The 17,471-nt window shown below is 42.7% G+C and overlaps 1 protein-coding gene across 13 annotated transcripts in view; it reads left to right on the forward strand.

Moving 5' to 3' along the window:
- The window catches only part of DOCK10 (dedicator of cytokinesis 10), a 150,881-nt gene that overhangs the window by 51,065 nt on the left and 82,345 nt on the right, over positions 1-17,471 (forward strand). For 9 of the 13 annotated variants that reach the window (XM_035544606.2, XM_050712487.1, XM_050712494.1 and 6 more), the window contains exons 2-3: positions 4,066-4,185; positions 11,477-11,566. In XM_035544606.2, coding sequence (XP_035400499.1) covers positions 4,066-4,185; positions 11,477-11,566 — 210 coding nt within the window. The remainder of the gene's footprint in view (positions 1-4,065; positions 4,186-11,476; positions 11,567-17,471) is intronic. The other 4 variants (XM_050712489.1, XM_050712483.1, XM_050712492.1 and 1 more) reach the window with 1 other exon arrangement.

The following is a 17,471-nucleotide window of genomic DNA, read 5'->3' on the forward strand; positions in this document are numbered from 1 at the left end:
CACTTGAGATAGAGAATATAAAAAGCACTATAAAAATCCAAGCCAGCGTAATTTGATCTTGGCGCACAGATCGCTCGGTTGGTCCACTTCCAAAAAGAACAGACAAGTTAAATTGAGGAGAGGCAGCACTCTGGTTATTAAAGCTTTAAATCAGCCCTGCTCATTTACAAATCTCTGCTAGTGCTTGCAGGGAGAAATCTGCTAATCCCAACGTCACCACTTCGGTCTGCCTGCGACAAGCGAACTGAACAGTCATTCACATCTTCTGGAGAGAAACTGCGAACTGGAGCAGCTGCCGCCTGCTGTCACAAACGCAGCGCTGAGCGCTGTAGTGCCGGCCTTTGCCAAAGCCAAAGTACTGGCTCTGCCAGGGACCGGGTGGGTGTGCGCCTTGCCTGGTGTGCAGGTTTGTGAGGCTGTGCAGGAACATGCTGAGGCTGTGACAGGGGAGGGTCGGGCTGGGGGTTAGGGAAAGGTTCTGCACCCAGAGGTGGTGGGACACTGCACAGGCTCCTTAGGGCAGTGGTCACAGCACTGAGCTGCTGGAGTTCAGGGAGTGTTTGGGCAGCGCTCTCAGACACATGGCCTGGTTTTGGGGTGGTCCTGTGTGGAGTCAGGGGTTGGACTCGATGGTCCTTGTGGGTCCCTTTGAACGCAAGACATTCTGCGGTTTATATCTCACTGAGCAAGGATTGATAAAGAGGTCTCATGTTTACTACATTGTCATGCTTCATGTCAGCAGTGAATGGACTGGATTATCTCTGCAATATATTGAAGAGTGGGTTATTACTTGCGTCTCTGATTTATGAGACTTGGAGTGACGCAGTGTTGCGTTTTCTGCAGGATTTTGCCGTGAAGTTGTAGCAAGAATGACATCGGTCACTGCATCACTAGAAAAACATCATGAACATTGAAGGGCTTCACCGAAAAGCTTTGCAATAGTTGTGATAATGTCGCATCTGCTTCTGTGTAGGTGCATTTTGGATGCATCATCCTTCTCGTAAGACCTTTCTGTTAACTTCTGTTCACATGTTTCTACCAGCTCGTGCACTTCGGCTCCCAGCACGGCCAAGCAGAGAATTAGCGCTGTGGGAGCAGCGATGTGTATACACTCACTCTGTTTCTCTGCTTCAGGGTTTTCTCGAGTTTCATTCTCGCCCCGCATAAATGACCTTGCAACTGTCGAGGAGAAGTTTGGCCCTGCAGTGTTTCAGACATTGATCAGGAGTGGCTTTCTGAGGAGAAAGGGGAGGCTGAAATGGCAAACGCTTGCCCAGCCTCTGCCCATGGCTGAGCAGCTGTGTGTCGCTGGTTTTGAAGGAGATGTGGCTATACTCACTCCAGCCTTGCAGGGATTTCCAGGGGGAAGAAGAAATACCTCTTCATTCTCTCAGTCCCAGCAAACAGGGTGGTTCCCATCTGCACAGAGAAGCTGCAAATGCCATGAGTTTTTATGGGAATTCCCCCCGTATTTCAAGAGTCCAAAGATTTGTGGGATTCCCCAGCTCTTTCTTACTCTATAACTTTAGGAGGAAGGTAGCTACTTGTCGCTTGCTTACTTTGTGTTTTAAAAAAAAATAATTAAAAGTAATGTCTATGAAGTTTCTTGGGAGTACGGGACCTAGATTAATGCTGTTCTGACACCTCCACGTTTTTGGTGTGGACATTGATGGTTACAGTGGCATGCCTGACTTGCTAAAACCTGAGACTGCTGTGAAACCACTAGTACTATGGTGTCTGCTTTAGGAAGGGAGGGATCCCAGTGCAGTTAACGTTGTGAACTTTCTGTAGAAAACGTACATGTTTTAGTGAAACCACTACATGGGGAAAATGCCTGTAAGAAACACTTGTACCTCAAAAAAAATCAGTACGTGTGTTTTTTCACTTTTACTTTGCCCCCCTTTTTTTTTTTTTCTTGCAAGTGGTTGCTGTAAGGCTTCCTACGGAAGATAACAGTACAGTACTACAACGTTGCTTTCTTCTGAACATAGATGGAGTTAACTACTTTTCAGACCTGGGCATCATTAGTGGTACAGCAGATGGTGCACTCAGCATGCGTCGCTGGTGTTCTCTCTTCCTCCTCGAGACTTATGTCTATACAGGAATATTTAATAAATAGATATAATTAGATTTAATGAAGGAGAGCCTAAAACTTGTGGGTCAAGGGTACTGCAGTGACTTAACGCAACTTGAAAGGAAGGAAGAGAGAGCTGTGTGTGGTGAGATAGATGGATGAGCCCCTTTTGTTCCTGCGGGGAGCTGCTGTAGGTGGCAGACTGAAAACACCACGCTAAAGAATACTGCTTTAGCTTCAACCCAAGTGTTTCTTGGGTAGGACTGGAGTTAACATGTCAGCTATTGCTGCCTAGGGCCGAGTTCTGGCCTGTGACAGTCTGAGGTAAGGTGACTGGGGTAATGTGAAATCTCAAGAGCTCTGTTAGGGTGACTTGTCTTACCTGAGCATCATGCACTAGTGTACTGTCCTGTCACAGAATCTAATCAAGTTTTAAAGATGATTCTCCTCTTTTGGGCCTTTTGTTTTACAGTGTATTTTCTAAAGATAAGTTTTTGGTTTTGTTTTCCTGTTGAACAGTCCCAAATTTTATTTCTAATTCAGTGTCCCTTTCACGACTCTGACACAAGTTGGACAACTGTCCTGGTCTCCGGGTTCATCCAAGAGGGAATCTAGTACGGTATCCACGTGTTATAATCCCTTTTTATTTTATTTCATGGGAATAGCTCTTTTAGAGGCTTCCTGAAGTTGGTAGTTACACCATGTTTAGATAGGCCAAATATTGTTTCTCTTTCCCCCCTTTCCCTCACATCCTACAGCAACATTCATGAGCCAGTTTCTTTGGGAAAGAGCTTTCAAAAAAGCTCTATTTATTACTGTTATTTGTTGATCTTATCTAGTTTTTATTTCTTTAATATCTCAACATCAGTTGATACTGCCTTTGGCCTGTGAATACTAAATATTGCTGACTATTAGAAATTTATTAACTTTTTAGCTGGCAAGCACAACTAAGAGAGGTAATAGACTGAACTGTTGAAGGAACAGCTACAACTTTTTAAATTGCATCTCCATCCTTGGAGGTTTTCAGGATTCGTATGGACAGGTTCCTGATCAGCCTGATCCAATTTGCCCCGCTTTGAATAACAGGCTGGACTGGGTGACCTGGAGTGTGGTCCGTGGTTATTCTGTGTCTGATAAGCTGAACAGCCATTGAATAACCTTATAGGAGCATTTGTGTCTCCATGTTTTAGTCTATTTTGTGTGTCTGTATTGCTGATACTTAACTAAACTTTTCATAGATCCATTTGATACAAACGAGGATTTGAACTTAATGTAGAAGGGAAACAGTGTACACAAGAAGGGCCGGGGTACAATTTTGAGATGACTGTAATTACTGAAAAAGCAGGAACTCTCGAGAACAAAGTTAAAAGAGGGAGCAACTGATATCTTTGGACCATCACATGTACAGTTGACCATGTGTATATTATATGTATAAACCATATGCTGTGGACAATCGTCAGATTGTCCATTGGAGAAATTTGGTTTATGGAGATGTAGAAGCTTTCTTTTCTGATACACCATGGTTTTGGTCTAGCTAAGAGGGAGAGGAAGGTTTATGTTATTCTGAATAGCACAGTGCAAGAGCAGTGGGTAAAATACAGCTTTTATTCTACAACATATTAACTCAAAATAATATTTATATTCCATTCAAATTGCATCCATCTGTCTATTGTTCTACATATATTTACAGAGAAAGAGTGTTCCAGAGAATGACAGACAATGTGGTGGGTTTAGTCCCCGTAATGAGCTGACAAATTGCCCTTGAATTATCAGGTTGAGAACAATGATTATGACTGGCCCAGCTTCCTCACTTCTGCTTCTATGAATCAGCTCAGCTGCGGCAAGCTATGGAGAGGTGGGAGGGTCATCATTCATATCCTGGTGTTAAAAAAAAAAAAAAAAATGCAGCAGATCTCAGTTTATGCAGGGAAAAAAAAAAAGAAGAGAATTTGAGTGTAGCGAGATTACCTGATCTGTTTTTTTCTCTACAGCAGGAAAAACCCAAACTCTTGGAGCCTTTGGATTATGAAGCTGTCATCACAGAAATTGAAAAAAATATTGGGGATAGCCTGTTTAAAGATCTGATATTGTTCCCCGATGATGACTTTTCAGTAAGTACAAGGCAAATGTGTGTTGTTCTTTCTCTTCAGTTTGTCTACTTGTTTATTTTATCCTCACTGTTAGAGGGAAACACAGAAGTGGCCCCAGGGCTCTCTAAGATTTTTCTTAGTTTACACGTAGCTCCTTACTCCTCTCCTACCAAATTCACTCTTTTTTTTTTTCCCTGACATTCATACGTGAGTGAGTTTATAGTTCAGTATTAGATACAGCACAAAGCCCTGGTTGTTCCCAAACATATTTCAAGACCTCATAAAATGTTTTATTCCATAACATGTACTTTGTTTGCTCAACACAGTGGCAGTTTAGCTTGTGCTGGAATTTTTCCTTACTATTACAATCTAATTGAATTATACTTCCGTAATTTACTTATAATCAATCTGATCCTACATTCTATTGGATATAGTTGGCCACTAGAGTCGACCCATGTCCCTTGGACTTCTGCTCAGTCAGACTTTTTAGGTGGCAGCTGTAACATATTTCCCAGCTGCGTGAGCAACTTGAGTTTGCACGAAAAGGGTAAACCTGAACAGACTTGAATTTTGTTTGGTTTTGGGGCTTTCTCAAATTCCTCTCCAGTGGGGATGGAGATCTGGCAAGCTGTCCCTGAGCGATGGGGATGCGGAGTCCCCAGTGCCAAGGCAGCCCCTGTGGTGTGAAGCTGACAGGCTGTGGGTAGCAGAGCCCACAGCCACGAGGCTGCCTGACCTCATCCATGGTTCCCCAGTGCTCGGCCTGCTGAGCTGCAAAGAAATCAAGAATCTGGAAGTCAGGGGCAGGGGTGGCTCAGGAGGGCAGGGGCTGCCTGCAGGGAGGCTTGGGAGACATGTTGCCAGGCAAGTAAGCTGGCAGATTGCCCGCACCTTATAGCGACTTCTTCAGAATCAACCAATCTCTGCAAAAGATTCTGATGAATAGGCATTCTCTAAAGGAAATACATTTCAATCTGTGACCGATTGTAACTGCTGTGTGAGAGCCCTTCCCATCAGCTCATGGCACTGCTGCTGTCCTGCGGGGCCAGCTTAATCTAATAGACTGCTTTGTTTTACTAAATGGCTCTATTTCCTTGGTGGCATTAACTGAGTTAATGTGCTCGTGGGATTGAGAGAGAACTGAACAGAATACATTTCCACATCACCGTTAATTCCTTTATCCATTTTGCACATTTGTGAATTTATGAAATTGAAATTTAGCATTATAAAGCTGACTAGACTTACTGTGTGCTGTCACAAGGCCCCTGAGCCCCTGGATTTAGAATAACTGAGCCCGAGTCAGCTGAGCAAAAGAAGCTGTTTCTTCTCAGCAAAAGAAGAATCATGTCCTACTGCTCCAGACCTCTGCCTGTCAAACCATATTTTCATATCCTTATTTTCATTTCATTTTTAGCAGTTGCAGCCTGGCCTTTAGTGTAGTTACTTCTATTTTGTTTCCTCTGTGTTATGGAGAATAACTGCAAAACACAGTATACTCAATAAAATAAAATATTAAAAACCACAGAGAGGTACCTGCATAGTAGAGATGACCTGTACTCATAAAAGAGCAGAGGCAGAGGTAGGTCCATTGCCTTGCAATAAAACAGTCTCTTTTCTTTGTTATCTTCTTGTTGAAGTCGGCTGCAGTAACGAGAGCTTATGTCACCAGACAGGGCTGCAGAGCTTCAATAGCAGACAGGTTTTTCAGCTGCAGAGCATCTATTTATAGCCCTGCTCCTTCCTGCTGAAATATCACCTGTGCACAGCAGTCTGGGTCAGCCATTTGAGTAGAAAGAGATCCAGGTCTGACTGAATTAGGAGATGCTCAGGCTGGCTCTGAGTGTTATTTAATGTGATAATGCCCCAGGAAATGGTGGACGTTACTGTTTAAAAGCAACAATTAGAATTGCTTCAGACTTCATAGCTCAGCGATGATGCAGTCCCGCTTTGGGCCTGTGTTAGCAAAAGTTTATTAAGAGTGAAACCCAAGCAAATGTGAGAGGTGAAGTAGTGAGCATAAGAGAAAATTTGGCGTTTAACACTGATGTGCCATTTCTGGATCTGTAGTATTTAATAGTAATGCAGTTATTCACACAAGACCTTTGTAAGTCACTTCCAACATCCCACAAGAAGTCTGTGGGACAGCAAAGACTTCTTGGTATCTTGGTATCGATCTGAACCTGATATTTCTCCATGTCCCTGCATTTCAACAGAGGAATACGGCATGTGTTATGAAGATGCATTCTCCAGTTTAACTCCAGCTGGGGAAAAGATGCTTCATGTTTTTGTGACTGTGCCTAACAATTCATAAAAAAAAAAAAAAAAAGATCCCATCAGTTCCACTTCTTGTTTTCCTAGCAGTGCCTTGCTTGCTAACTCTGCTCCTGCCTGCCCGAAGTCCAATTTCCCTTTGAAAATAGCATGCAGCTCTGCTCCTGGATCCCGTAAACAAATTGTCCTTCTGTTGTTCTTCTGGGAAACAATGGCCAGTGGAAATTTCTCCTACAAAACTTTGCGTTTGTAGCAATGCAGCAACTATGTGGGGGAAGGATCTGCACAGCTTCACAGGAGCTCCTTGTCATGAGTGTGAGTGTGCACTGTACTTGGGAGTAAGTGGGAGTTTGTCCTTCTTGTTATAATCATAAAAGCACATGCTTGGTCATGGTGCTGGTAGGTTTGCATTATCCTCATATTTGGATTACAGTGCGCCATTCAACTTCTGTTATCCCAGACCTGGCCACGCTCCCTTGACAACAGAAACCACTGTCTGCCATTCCTGTTTCTCCCTTTCCTCCTATACGTTTACCAGAAAGGAGACCATGAAAGGAACGTGACAACTTCATTCAGATCTTTCTTCCTCTTGTCTTTAGTGTTTTACCTCTTAGTCTTGCATGGCTCCATCACCGTACATTTGTACTTCTGCTCCTAAGGACCTTCATGTCAAAATGCTTGCCATATCCTTTCCTAAGTACTTTTCCATCCTTTCTTCGTGTCACCATCCTTCAAAATTCACTGAGCCTGAAGCAGTCTCCTGTTAAATCTCTCCGGGATCTCAAGTCTTATGTGGTATCGGTGGTACCCTCCCTTAGTGCAGCACCTCTCTGCTAACACCATGCTTGTGCTGGGGTTTGATAGGTAAAGACATGATAGTTATGTGTTGATAAATGTTATTTATCGTTAAAAGGCAGCTGAAAGTATTTAATAGGTTAAAAAAATGCTAAACTCTGTGTCATGAAAATTTGTTCCTCTTTCTCCTCACGCCTTCCTTTTTAAAAATATATGTAAATAAAAATCTGTTTAGAAATTAGACTTTCTTAAACTAATTGTATAAATACATCTGATTTGAACCTGCAATAGGACAAACAGTTTCAGTGCCTAGATTTAGGACAGGTGTAAGATAGCAATGCTTAGCTCTGCAATCTGGGAATGGAGAACCTGTTCAAGTTGTCCTTGTGCTCCTGGCTCTTCTGGGCTTTTGAAAGCTCCCCGAGGTGCCCTCCAAGTATCTCAGAGGACTCAGAAGAGGGGCTGTGTAGTGCTGATGCACGCTGTCAGAGCAGGTGCGACTTGCTAGGCTATTTTTTAATTTTATTTTTTAAAGTTCTGAATAAGGAAGAGCCAAAACCTCCCTATTTTTTTTATTGTGAACCCGCTGTGCAGGGGCAAAAGTTGTTTGCTCAGGTACAGCAGTTCACAAGGCACCCTGATGCAAGTGACCCCTGAGAGTGAGCAAAACCATTGCTTCTTCACGTGGAACGGTGAATGTACGCTGTAGGGCAGCTCTAACGAGGGGGTGGGAGCTCATTGGAAATCACCCTGTGCTCCTGACTAGTGTTTCTGACATCAGCAGAGTTACTGTGGTGGACTAGCAGCTTCTTTTCAATAGCACGTGACTTACCTACCACTTTCCCATGTGGTAGGCAGTATGTACTCTTCAGAGAAGAGCGGAAGTTTGGTCCGTTACTCACGACAAGGTGATATGGGACCTTTCTCATGCAAACTCACGTCAGGTGGGAGTAGCAGGAAAGTGAGTGGCAGCTGGGCTTGGATGGATGCACTTCGACTTCTTAAAAACAGAGAGTAAAGCAGTTAGCAAAGCAAACATTATGAGAGCATAGGTGCTTACACCCAGCATGTTCCTGTGACCTTCCAACACGCCCTGTGCTTGCTTTCCTTTCCCTTTCCCCTGCGCTTGCACCTCCTCGGCAAGGTCTGTGCTAGGAGGGCCGGCAGCAGCCTGCTGGCAGCCCTATGCAGCGGCAGCATTTATATTGCAGAGTTCCACCTGATCCTCGCTTTTTAATTTGGACTAACTCGTTGCAGTTTTCACTGGTGTTAAGGAAAGCTGTTTACTTAGATGAAAATGGGCCTGAGCAGCTTTTCTTTGGAGAGACTGAATCTAAGCATTGACAAATACAAACATTTCTGCCGACGTGCGGTTAGCTCTCTTAGAAGGGCTGACTTTTCAGGAAGTAAATGTAATCATTTTCAATGTATCTGTCTAAAGATTCAACCACTGGTTACACGCTTTCAGACTAAAAGCTGTTAGAATAGATTCAGAGTGCAAACGTTTGAAATGTGTAATGGAGTTTGAACTCCATTTTCAAATCCTACACTTACTGTGTTGGTGGGAAGTGCACCCTGTCTGAAAATATTATTCCTAATCAATCATTGATAAGGGACAGTATTAGCCTGTGGTTTTCACTGTGGAAATGCTCTTCAGTGGATGTAGCAAGAGACATTGCTTAATTAAATCACACCTTATAACTAATCAAACACTTGGGGCCAAAGCTTTATGCAAATGAGATGCTGGCTGAATGCCAGAAATCATTGGTGGATATAGGATATTTATACAAATTTGATACCCAGAAGTCTGTGGCTTTGTTAATATCTGCATTATATAGTTATCAGAGTCTCTGCATTCATAAACTAGAAGATAGCCTTTTAACCTTTGATTTGAATGCACAAATGCTATGAATGCCTAAACAGAAAAAGAGATTGCAGTCAAAACAGTTACAAATGCTGAATTTGTTAAGTAAAATCCTTTTTATTATTATTAACCCTTCAGCATTCGATCTGATGTTGAAATTTAGTTGTTTTTTGAAGTAAACAGGCTGTAGTGAACAAATGCTATGGCAGATCAGCCTTTAAGGGCAGTTAGCTTTGGAAGTAATCAGCTATGAACAGGAAGTGTTTTTGTGGCAAGGCTTTTGCAGCTCGGTGGTTGATCGTAACTAATTCTCAGAAAGGAAGTGCTTTGTAGTTTTTAAAACAAGTTTAAATATAACAATACACAACATTTGTCATGTCACAGTTCTATGTAAGTAAATCCACGACATTTTTTGGCAAAACCTGCAAGTGCAACAAGCCCCATTTTAGCGATTTCTCAGTTTTGCACAGCTCTGTTTCTTTCCTCCAAAGGGCAATCTCATTGAGACGAAAAGTGGGGGCGAGTGCTGCACGTGAAGCTGTGGATTGCAGTTCCAGCTCTTGTTCTGCTGCAGTCCTGTAACCTCTCACACGAGCTCTGAGGGAAGGCAGGCACGGCAACCCCAGTAGGAAAATGTTGAGCTGTCTTGGTCAGCGTGTTGATAGCAGTTGACAGGAAGTGTTGCTGCGTTAGGCTTAAAAAAATGGTATACATTTTAAATAAATACTGAAAACTCTCTTTTGCATAGTGTGCAGGGCAAATACGTTTTATTGTGGTCAAGCAGAAGAGGTGGTTGGTCTCTCTGCAGCTTAGTCACCATCCTCACAGGGTCAGTGTGAGGTACAGAGTTCATCACATCTCTTTTCTGTGTCCTCCCGCTCTGCCTTGTGTCTGCTGATCATCTTTAGCAGCCGTGATGCCGTGGAAGGGCAGCGTGCATGTTTTGTGGCTTCTGTTGCTGGTGGCTGGGCCCCAGCCTGGTGAAGGGCTCCTGTGATGCCACATCTGTGGGTTTTCAGCTGTGCTCAGGGATTGCATCTTCTCAGCACTGCTTAAAAAAGGGACTTGAAATGTTATGCATGTGTGAAATAAGAAAGCAAGTGTTTTCCAGAGGCTGTGGGCATTGCTGGGAAGTCCCTAAGCAGTGAAGGATCCAGCCATCTTCATTATCACTAAGTGTGGCCTCAGAATCCATATTTCTCCATCGGTTGTCTCTTTTATTCATAGACTAAATTACTGTGTAAATCTTCACTGCATGTGTGCTTTGGTAATACAAAGAGAGAGCCTTGTAATCCACATTTAGGAAAGCTTGTATAGTTTATCAGAACAAGAGGGTTTATTCATACTGTGCTGGGACCATCACTACTTGTCGGAGCCCAAGTGATCTATCTGTGCTGTATCCTCAGCTATCCAGCTGAAACAGAAAAAGTTTGGGGAACCCCATGATGTCTTCATCTGCCTGTGTGATGTATGCCTTTCTCTCAGAATTACTCATAGGAAAAGCCATAGGAGGAACCAGCGTGGTGTTTGTAAGCTGCAAAGAGCAATTCAGTCAGTAACAGCCAGGTGACTGTCACATGCAGCCTGGGTGCTTCAATTCGTGGAGAAGAACGATCCCTTTTTAGTCTGAGACTGGGGATATGAAACAGATCCTCACAGGCTATCCGTTAGCACTGGGTGCTGCAGGCTGCTTCGTGGCCGTAGAAAGCAGTGGTTCCTCATTAACCCAGCCATCGGCAGTAGGCCTTCCCCTGGAAATCACGTGCCGTTCTGTAAGGGAAGAGACGATGAGCTGCGAGATGACATTCGGCTTGGTTTCAGCCGTAGGTTACCTCGAGTGGAGTTACTCCCTTGTAACCGAGAGCAAAATCTGGTCTGCTGGGGTGTGCTGTCACTAGTTTGCTTTTTCATCTTACAGTGGAGAAAATGAGTGGGCCTGATCTGCAGATTAACTCCAAGTGCCCCAAAGCCTCCCCTCATGATTTTTGCCTAGGGACTGACTTGCCTGACCACCCCATGGAGGTTCTGGGTCACACAGAGGAGCATTGCTGGTGGCCCTGGCCTCTCCTTAGACTAAGGGAAACCCAGCCTGTTGTGGGGGCCTTCTGGAGATCCACTTCTCTGTGGATCCCAGGTTGCTTGGAAAAATGTTGTTCCCATAAATCTATTTGGACACTGCCCTTGCTTGTTAATGAATTCTTTAGCTGATATTATTGATAGTGTGTGAGGGAGGGAATTGGGTTGCAGTTGGTGTGCATGTGTATTGTCTGCATGGAGGAAAAAAAGAAAAATGCAAGCAGTAATAATACTGGTTCTCTTGTCTTCATGAGACAAAACTTCTGTCATCCTGGCTAATTTGTTTTTTTGTTTGTTTATCGTCAGACAGACACAATTTCACTGGAAATCAGGACGCTGTATCCTTCTGTACCTGAAGATGCAGAACAAAAAGCAGAAAGTTTATTTGTTAAAGAGGTAAATATCTAATGTCTGTATCCTTTATTTCTCAAATAAAGCCAAGGTTTTGTGGGGACATTGATGCGTTGATAGTGAACATCCTCTTTAATTTAATATTGTTTAGGTGATTTGAATCAGGTTTGATTTTTGGAGGCCAGAAGGGAGGTTGGGGGGAAGGGAGGAGGTTAACAGCATGTCTGTAAGTGCTAGCTCTTCTATATTTATGTCTAGAAAAACTACAAATGCACTGAATCTATCCCTCATTCCGCTGTTCTCCAGCTTCGTTCCCTGTCACTGCTAGTCCATTGGTATTGGTATTTTTACGTGAGTGCTAATCAGTGGTACCCAGAATGCTCCAAGCTTAGAAAATATCGATACCTTTTCACAATATATATATATGTATATATATTTGATGTGGTTGTAGACTCTTACTTATTATGTATTTGAAGTGTACATTACCACTATTGGAGGAAAAGGTGCACTATGAAGGATGCGTAGAGATTTATATGTATTATCAGTATCTAGAGGTTGCTCTACCTTTATAGTAGAAAGACAAGCAAAGTTCTTCAGTGGCAGTTAGAACCCCACTAGGCATGATTTCCTGCTGTCCCTTTTTAAAAAATATAATTGTATTGTTTCCAGATGTGGTCTCAGATTAAAAAAGGTTCTGCTTGCTCTCCTACTGCCTCAGGGATATTTGGGGTTGTTACTGATTTTATTACTTTGAAAGACATTTGAATTGTGCACCAAACATCTCCAATGAGTTTACTTCAGCCACTTCTCTGAATTTTCTCAATCTTTCACTATGGATTTGAAATATAGCCTGTCATTTCCATTAGCAGAACGGATTTAGGGAATCGAACCGTCAGCCAACTTCTGTAAGACGTTGAATTACAAGCACACTCAATAATGAGCCAGTAACCCATGTGTTCTCTGCCTTTTTTTCACAGATTGGGGTTTTGCACACCTGGCTTCCTACTTTGAGCATGGGCTATTTCCCATGGAGCATAACCACAAGATAATTTGCAGATGAAAAGTCAGTTACAGACAAACACAGTGGGTTAGAAAAAAAAAAAAAACAATATTAGAAAGAAATATAGCTGTTAAATTCTATGCAACATGACATTTTATAGGCAATATTTCTTTCTAGCAGCAGGTCTAGAAAGAGCAGTAGCAACTTACTGCCAGCTCAAATTGCCTGAACCATGCCATCTTTTGCAATGACAGGAGGGTTAAAAGATAACACAGCTTATGGAATAATCTACCTTCCCAGAATTCTCACTGCCTTTTCAACACCTTGGGCTCTGCTTTTTATTTTAAGCTTCCTCAAGTTGCAAGGCCAGCACTGTCCTCACTGCTTTACAGGGAAAGTGGTGGATCTAAAAATGGAACATTAGTGCATGGAATCTGGGAATCATTACAGCTGAATACTCCAAGGGGATGCTAATGACAACCTGATAAAATACATATTGAGCAGCTCTATTTGCTTTCTCTGCAATACCAGTAGGCCAAGGGGAGCGGGAGAGGGGAGGAAAGTAGTGGAAAAAACAGTACTAGAGGACTAAGCCTGTGCATGGAATAATGGCAGGATGTGACCCTCTTTTAAAGTAGTAATCCATATGTTCCACTTCTGCCACAAAGCCAAAAGCAATATATAAAACAAATTAAGCTCCAGGAAGAAGATGGTTTCTAGTCCAAAAATAAGTAAAACTGAGCCTGAGGTGCTGGGAAGATCTATGGTTACAGTCCTCTGCAGCGACTGCCCCAGTCTGTACGGACCCAGCAGCAGTCTGTGTTCTGGCCTGGTGTCCAGCAGCTCTGGGTGGCTGTGCAGGGCTGGAGCTGGTGACCTTCACTTCTTTCTGTAGAGCTGTGAAAACCCCAACACTTTACACAGTGAAGGAAGCTCCTCTTCCTTCAGATATGCAATGGTCTCATGAACAGCAAAGGAATACATCTTGTACACACTTGATCGTCTGGAGCCAGGATTAAAACCAGCATTAAATGTCTGATCCCTGATCGGACTGTTGGTGAAGCTGTACAAAGGCAATGTACAGCTTCGTCTCTCTGAAGCCACTGTTCAGGTGGTCTTGTCCATGAAGTACTGCTGCCTGATTTAAAAAGAGTATAAGACTGCTATGATAAGGCCCTTGTAACAGATTTCAGTCTAGGTACCATTGGTGATGTTGAGATATTACGGTAATGAGTGGGACAGAAGAATTTACTTTAAGATGTCTAATGGTCTGCTTTTTGCTGAGACTGTAAAATGAAGATTTTTTTTAATGAGTATTTAAATAGTTGTTTGATAACTAAATATTTTTGTAGGATGCAAAGAGAATATTTTACCTTTTATGATTGCTTAATATGAGTCCCTTAATTCATTTATACTTCTTAGGTATATTCTAAATACAATTCTTTGTGAATCTATCATTCCTATAGCTGTACCTCTCTTAAGGTATGTTCCTTATGGACTTTTCCACCCTAACTTTCCTTAGGCAGCCAGAGCTTGAGTAACTAAGGTTCCAAGAAAAGTGAAGTTTCCAGAACTTTAAAAGCCAGAATAAAATTGTCTTCAATATTTGTTTTTGAAGTGCTCTTAACTTCCCGGAATTCTGTTCTGTACCATCCTGTTTCGTCCTGTCTTCTGAATTTTTCTCACTCCTGAGTCTGCTGCACGCCTTTATGCCAACCATTAGTGCCCTCATGGGCTATAATTTTGTCAAAAAGACTCACTCCACAAGAAACAATATAAAAATCTTCATTTTAGATGGTGAAAAAGTGCATAATGTAATCTTTTCCAACTCTGTATTCTTGAATATGGCGATAATTGGCAATCCTCAATTTTTTTTTTCCACGTTTCATATAGCAATGTAAGGGGACAGTGCATTTTGCAATTCAAAGCTGTACTTAGTTTGAGGAACTTAAGCTATCTGATTGCAACATATTTAATCCCATAATGTTTTGTAGGAGGTCAGTATGTGCAGAGAGTATACATGTATATACACATAAGGCATACTATTTTTGTGTGTATCTGAATAAAATTCTAGAAATCATCTAGTAAGTAAATATTAGTTTTCACTTGTTCTTTCTTAAATCAACTTGAGCCAGGTGCTCCATGCAAAAATGCTTTTGGCAAGTATGTTATAGAGGTGTTGGCCACGTGGGTGAGGAGGGATGTGCTGGGAGCTCTGCAGGGGCCAGAGCAGAACGGAGCACCTTGCTGAAGAAGCTTCTTTAGGTTGTTCATTGTAATTGCAGAAAGTAAGCCCAGAAAGGCCGTTGAGAAGCCGTCTCATTCCTCCCTCCCAGGTAGGCTCCTGACCCAGCCTGACATCTGTCTGTCTGCCAGTGCATTACATCAGGGAATCTAGACACCAGGCACAGGGCATGCTAACAGCAGGCTGCCCTTCCACATGCAGCACAACTTAGACCTGTCTGGTGACTCACTATTTGATGTCAGATTGTGGTGTTTTAGCTTACAGAAATGACTCCAAGCAGTGAGGACAGTGAGGAAACAAGCTTCCCGGGGAGAGCTCCTGACATTCAGAAGAGCTTTCCTGCACCCCAGTGCTGGCTCCTTTTCACTTGTGGGTGTAATTGTAGTCCTCACGCAGGAGGGATTATGCTGGCTGAAAAGCATTGCATCAAAATGAAATAATAGTGTAATAATACTGAAACTTCATTTCCTGTATAGATTTTCTAGATAGGAAGGTTGGAGTTGTCAGTTACATGAAGTGTTTTGTAGCCCTTGTCATTCATCTGGCAGTTTTTTCTATTTGAGATTTTGCAGTTTGTTTGTACAGAACCTTTAAGTAACGACTAAACATCAGTTTTATTAATTATAATGTTAGAAGAGCCACTGAATAACTACTGAAGGTGGTTGTGTGTCAGCACAGTTGTTTTCTTAGGATTTTTATGCACTGTCTAATCTCCATTGCACTTACACATTTCAAAATGGGAACTCCTGTTGATAAATGTCACAAAGTTTTATTATTATTCATCACAGTGAATTTCCTGACTTCAAAATCTGTTTTAAATACCTTAAAGAAAAGTAGCATCAGGACAATGACATGTATTATTAAACTCTAGTGGGTGTTTTAATAGCAGAAGGGGTAAATATTTAATGTTTAATATTTTAAAATAATAGTGTGTTTTAATGTTGTGGTTTGTTGCTGTTCTGTGTCACTGCTCTTTGCTGTATATGTGGCCTGTGTTGGTATGGAAATAGCTCTGAGAGCCCTAAAGTGAAGGTCTTTGCCAGCAGCTGGCTGAGAGGCTGCTGGCTCTTGGTGGGCATGGGGGAGCAGAATTTTAGCTGGGGCTGTCACAGTGCCTTCCACCTTCCCAATTTCTCCTGCGGCGTCCTCTTGTCGTTGCAGGAAAGGTCCCAGGAAGGGGAAGCAGTGGGGAAGGCGTTATTAGCGTGTCGCCGGCCCTGGGGCAGAGCACAGTGTGCTCTGCAGCTTCCCCTTTGGTGCCGTGGCTGCCTCCAGCTCTGGATGCCCTTCGCTTTGTGTTTCCAAGCCCTTGCACTAGCCCTTCCCTGTTCAACATCTCCTGCTTTCCACTTATCTCCTCAGGGTAGGCGAGGTGGCAGAACCGCTCCATGCGTCAGGTTTCTCCACATGAGGCCGGGTTGTTCCATGAATGCCTGTTGTCATACGTGTGGCCCTATTTCCCAAGACAGCACACCCAGCACTGTCTTAGAGAGAATAGAAGCTGGGGAGGAAAGAAACTGCAGTTGCTTTCAAGTGTTGGCTTCAGTTGCGTTTATCTCACTTCCCTTTTTCTTTTTTCTTCATCCAAAAGGTTCGTTTGCATTGCAGGGCAAGTCTTTATTAAGCTCCTCTCTCACTGCGGTAGCCATCATACTGTCACCACCAGAACAAGAGCTAAGAAGATGCAGGTGAAAAAAGCTTGCAGGGTAGTCTGCCTCTTTAAGGAAAAGTTGGACCTTCTGGGCAAGGGGGAAAATAATTGGAATTTGATATTCCCCCTGGGAACGGGCTGTGCAGCCTGCCTGGTCAACAGCGGAATAGGAAAGTTCATGCAAACGTGTGCCAGCCCTCCCACGTCCCAGAGCTTCCATTTCAGTTTGTATTTTTCCTCCCCACCCAAGTCCATTTGAGCTCAACAGCTGTGCAGCGGTACCTCCGCTCTCTGCTGGTTCTGGGCTCCTGGTGAAATCTCTGCCTCCAGAAAGGGTTTTCTTGCTCCTCACGGGTATTTTTCCTCATTACTAAAATTCAATTTCCAATAATAATTTCCAATAAAAAAACTTTTAGACATCAATGTAATAAGGGATATTCTGAAGAGAAAATGCTATTTTGGGAACACATCAATCTGTAATGTTTGCACTAAAGCCAATGTGGAGAATTCTCTGTGGACACTAGTTGCATCTGTTAAGTAGAATACTTGGTGATGAAAGGACCACGGGGGAAAAGCCATCCTTTCAGTAGAAGGCACAGTTATTTTTCATTTGCCAAGTAGAAAGAGAGTGAAGTGTGAATTGAAGAGTCTGTGCTCCTCCTCGCAACACTCAATGAATGAGCTGTTCGTTGGCTCCTGTACAGCCAGCGGACGTGTTGCTCTTGTAAGAGTACTCTTATAACCCAGGTGACTATTAAATAGTTTAATGAAACTTAGGTCACACAAACACAGAAATGACAATGTCACTTCTTGAAGAGTGGCAAAAAAAAAGCATTGAGTTTTGTTTTTCTGTTTGTTTTTGATTGTTTGTTTGTTTCCCCCCCCTTTTTTTTTTTTTTTGTCTATTCAAAGGCAGAGCAATGTAGGAACAACATCAGAGTGGTATAGGCTTCAGACCTGACCTTGTAAGATGCATAATCAGTCTGTTACAATACTATACACAAGACTTAAAAAGGAGATTTGTTAAGCCAGCGCTGAATAATTTAGAGAACAC

This window comes from Cygnus atratus, chromosome 9, assembly GCF_013377495.2.
Source record: "Cygnus atratus isolate AKBS03 ecotype Queensland, Australia chromosome 9, CAtr_DNAZoo_HiC_assembly, whole genome shotgun sequence".
NCBI lineage: Eukaryota > Metazoa > Chordata > Aves > Anseriformes > Anatidae > Cygnus > Cygnus atratus.